The sequence below is a fragment of the Triticum aestivum genome, chromosome 3B, assembly GCF_018294505.1.
Source record: "Triticum aestivum cultivar Chinese Spring chromosome 3B, IWGSC CS RefSeq v2.1, whole genome shotgun sequence".
Lineage (NCBI taxonomy): Eukaryota > Viridiplantae > Streptophyta > Magnoliopsida > Poales > Poaceae > Triticum > Triticum aestivum.
In genome coordinates, this window is record NC_057801.1 from 688,057,728 (window position 1) to 688,062,095 (window position 4,368).

General features: G+C 59.5%; 1 protein-coding gene across 1 annotated transcript; it reads right to left on the bottom strand.

Annotated features, from left to right (window-relative positions):
* Positions 1–464: 464 nt before the first annotated feature.
* Positions 465–3,437, bottom strand: LOC123071765 (G-type lectin S-receptor-like serine/threonine-protein kinase At2g19130). Its single transcript, XM_044495346.1, has 2 exons — positions 3,102–3,437; positions 465–2,976 (listed from the first exon to the last, which is right to left on the bottom strand). Exons 1-2 carry the CDS (start codon positions 3,274–3,276, stop codon positions 680–682), a joined length of 2,472 nt encoding a protein of 823 aa, XP_044351281.1. The 5' UTR covers positions 3,277–3,437; the 3' UTR covers positions 465–679.
* Positions 3,438–4,368: the final 931 nt, after the last annotated feature.

Sequence of the window (4,368 nt, forward strand, 5' to 3'; positions counted from 1 at the left end):
TTCCCTACTGCAGGATTCAACCTCATGTCGGCTTCGATGATGAATATTGAGTTTCTTTGGCTCTTCGGGTACCTGGCTCTAATTTCCTTGTGTTTTTTAGATGTCTTGTATGGGACTGACTAAATAGGCAGTGGTCTCAATATGTAATTTGAGTCAGTCACTTTATTTAGAGATTTTTTTACGGTACATCATACTACCTCCGGAACCAAGTAGTATTGAATCATCTCAGCCTCAATTAGCAGGGTAGTTTTTCCTAATTATGTCCTATGAAAAGAAAGGGAACGGCTACATGTAAGTCACCTGAAAATATATTTTGAGTAAGTCAATTTTCTGGACCGTTAGATTGAAGATCCAATGATCGACCTTTTTTCTTCTACCTCTAGCTTTCTTCCTCCCCCAACCATTCCTCCTTCCACAAAATCGACTTACCCAAATTAAAAATTCAGTCAACCTACATATAGCTATTGTGGAAAAAAACATGAATTCACTATATCCGCAAGACTGCATACACTAATTCTTGCCTAGTTCAGTACAACACGTAGGCGACTAGGAGACACCACTACAATTGAAGAAGGCCACCCTATATACTTGTACACAACTAGGCATGACATGAGTAGGTCATGTCGGTGATGACAAGGCTAAGCTAAGTACGTTTTGCTGCGTGAGCGCCTGAGCGATTTCACGTGGACGGCAACCCTGAAAAGAACTTGACATAGTTGGCTGGATCCCCGAGCACTTTGAGCATTCTCGGGACAGGCGGCATGGTGACATCGACGAGCCCCTCGAGCGCCTGCACCACCGTCCCCATGCTCGGCCGCGCGCCCTCCTCGTCCTGCACGCACCAGCATGCCACCTTGCACGCCCGCTCCACCTCGCCAATGTCGGCGTGGCCGTCGAGCCGCCTGTCCACCGTGCTCTTCACGTCGCCGTCCAGGAGCCGGCTGGCGGCCGTCGACGGGAAGAAGTCCACGGTGCCGTCCGGCCGCTGCTCCACGTTCCTCCTGCCGGACACGATCTCGAACAGCAGCATGCCGTAGCTGAACACGTCGGCCTTGGCCGTGATGGCCGTGCCGGTTATCCACTCGGGCGCGAGGTACCCGACCGTGCCCCTCATCGTCGTTAGCACGCGGCTGATGTCCCGGCCCATGAGCTTGGCCAGCCCGAAGTCCGCCACCTTGACGGCGAACGCGTCGTCCAGGAGGATGTTCTCCGGCTTGATGTCGCAGTGTATGATGCAGTCCCTGCACTTGTCGTGCAGGTAGTCCAGTCCCCTCGCGATGCCCAGAGCGATCTGGTACCTCGTCTCCCAGCTCAGGACGCCATGGCCGGGGCTGGAGCTGGACCCGAAGAGGTGCCTGTCCAGGGAGCCGTTGGGCATGTGCTCGTAGACGAGCAGCCTCCTTGTCCCCTCGGAGCAGAACCCGAGCAGCCGGATGAGGTTGACGTGCTGGATGGTGCCGATGGTGCTCACCTCCGCGCGGAACTGCTTCTCCCCCTGACGCACGCCCTCGAGCTTCTTCACCGCGACCAGCGTCGCGGTCGCGTCGGGGAGTGACCCTTTGAACACCGACCCGAAGGAGCCGCCGCCGAGCTTGTCCGAGAAGTTGTTGGTCACGGACTGCATGTCGCGGTACGTCAACGCCATCAGGGAACCTTCCACGACTCTTCTTTGCGCCTTCACCCTTCTCCTCCTCAGAACGAAGGCTGACACGAGAACGGCAACGGTGACCGCGGCCACGGCCGCCGCGACGGCGACGAGCGCAATGATCACTGTCTTGGTGCGCCCTGGGCTAGTGAGCTCAGACGCAGCCAGCCGGACCATGATGGTGCCACTGTTACCTCCGGTGGCAGTGCTGCTCGTGTCTTGCAGGTTGATGAGGCCTCCGTGCCATAGCCAGCAGCTGCCGTTGTGAGAGTACGCGGTGCAGAAGCAGTCGCCAAGACACGCGAGCTCGCAGTCGTGAGCACTCGCCGCGGCCACCACACCCTGCGCGTCGCTCGGGAGCCTCAAGTTGGGCATGGCATAAAAACCGTCGTCGTTCTTCGCCTCGCGCGTAGCGCCCTGGACGCCGCCGCCGCGCGCGCACTGCTGCAGCGCGGTGTCCCGGACGCAGCCCTCAGCATGGTTGCCCTGTAGCCATGCCAGCGGGCGCCTCTCCCGGAATCCGCGGAGGCAGCGGCACGACGGCAGCTCATTCTCTACGCACGCGGCGAAGGCCCCGCACAGCGCGTAGACGTCGCACTGCGCCTTGGGCTGCGTCCAGAAGAGGATCCACGCGCCGGCAGACTCCACCCACGTCAGGAACTTGATCTGACCCGTCACGTCCACCAGGAACCGCGTCACGACGGCCTCGTCCTTGACGTCGTAGAAGAAGTAGCTCTCGTCCTTGCCGTCGACGTAGCCGAATTTGTACATGGACATCGGGGAGCTGCTATAGGCCTTCAACTCCGGCACGCCGGTGAACCCGTCGCCGGTCCAGTTGCCGCTGGTCCAGTACTCCATGCTGCCGTTCCAGTTGAGCAGATACTGGCTCGTGCCGTTCGGGTCGAGCTCGAGCGCGAACACGCCCGGCGCCGGGTCGTCGTAGCCCTTCCACGCGAAGAGGCGCGTGACCTCGCCGGTGCGCTTGTTTCGGCCGAGCCTGCCGCCGGGCAGCCACGTGTCGCCGAAGTGGTCGAAGCTCTGCCAGAGCACGACGGAGGTGTTGGACGCGTCCGCGAGGACGAGGTTGCCCGTGTCGAGCAGGACGCCGACCGTGGAGCTGCTGGGTGCGATGCCCGCGACGCCTGTGGACCAGAGTGCCGGGGACTTGGCACGGTCGCCGTGGAGGAGGACCATGTTGCCGTCGCTGGAGATAGAGAGCTGCGCGGAAGCTGGGTCGGAGACCGGCGCGTCCCGGTTGGCGACCCACACCGTGGTGTGCTTGGAGATTTGGTTGTACCAAATGCCGAGGTACCAGTTCTGCGAGGATTCTGCTGCGCGTGCGAAAGGAATGTCACACGACAATCATCATTCAGAAACATGTAGAATCTGCATCATCCGCAAGACCACAAGAAGAGCTAAGGAGAGTCGGAGGGGTAGGTGTTGCAGGTGGGTTTACCTGGCTGGAAGAAGCCGAGCGCGAACTTGCCGCGCTTGGACACCAGCCTCTGTCGGCCTGACAGCGGCCGGCCGATGACGACGGTGTCTGTATCGGCGGCGCGCGACGGTGCTCCTTGCAGGAGCAGAAAGCCTAGGAGCAAAGGCAGCACGGCGGCGGAGAAGCGCGTCGCCATTGCTGCAGCCCCCAAGCGCGCGGCCGGACAACAGACACTGGCCTGAACAGCGCGGCAGGGGAGGTGGTGGCCGGCAATAAGACAACAGAGGCTGACAGTGAAGAAACGATTGTGTGAGGGGATCGAGCGAGCCACGCCTCGGATTGGCCGATGGTTAACAGAGGAGGAAACGGTGGTCCGCGACCGAGCGGTCACGCCCGGCTTAAATGCGGCATTGAAGGCGTCGTACGAGAGAATTAACACTTTGGTTCATCTCACCTCGCCGTCGTTCCTGGGCGGGCGCGGGGCCGTGCCGTGCAGCAGCGGAGGGTGCCGCGTGCTGTTTCGCCAGCCAGTCGGACTGCGGCTCTGCACATGGACGGACGGCACGCAGCGCGATCGGTGGACCGCCGGTGAACTTTTCGGTGCAGGTGCACACTATACCTCGACCGACCGGTTATGAGTTATGACGAGCAGCCACTGGCTGGAGAGGGCTACAGGGGTATGGACGTGGACGGAGGGTATCGGTCGCAGGCAGCTGGGCCGTGCACAGAGGAGGGAGCAGGCAAGCCGGATCCAAGTGGGAGTGGCCTGTGGAGTAATCAACTGTTAAATCACTCGGCATGACACGGGCATCATCAACATGCAAACGGCGACGCTGCACCGCCACAAAGCCACGCAAATCCAGGGGGAGTTGGTGTCGCATTGATCGCCGCTCAGGGGTGGTGGTGGCGGCCGCAGTCCGACCGGCCCGGGCAGTAAAGCGTGGGCAGTGGCCGCGCGCGCGTTCCGGTCGGTGTCACGTGAGGCCAGCTATCAACGGCGGAGCGCGACGCACAGCTTACGTACCTGGAAACAACATAGACGAAAAATATCCAAAGAGCTCGTGCTTCTGCTTCCTTATTTTGTCTTGTTGATTCATCTCACAACTAGACAGCCTCGCCGGTCGCCATGGCCCTGGTTGAATGTTGGTCTCTATAGTTTTAACTCCCTTTTTTCTACTCCCTCCGTCCCACAATGTAACACGTTTTTGCAAGCTAATTTTCTACTCCCCCTGTCTCATAATATAAGATATTTTTGCAAGCTAGCTTAGCTTGCAAAAATGTCTTACAT

What these genes read in the sequence shown, in the direction of transcription:
- LOC123071765 (XM_044495346.1), bottom strand. Translation starts at nt 3,276, where the DNA reads ATGGCGACGCGCTTCTCCGCCGCCGTGCTGCCTTTGCTCCTAGGCTTT. An exon ending in GCTCGGCTTCTTCCAGCCAG is followed by an intron (nt 2,977 to 3,101) that starts GTAAACCCACCT and finishes TCGCACGCGCAG; the next exon opens with CAGAATCCTCGCAGAACTGG.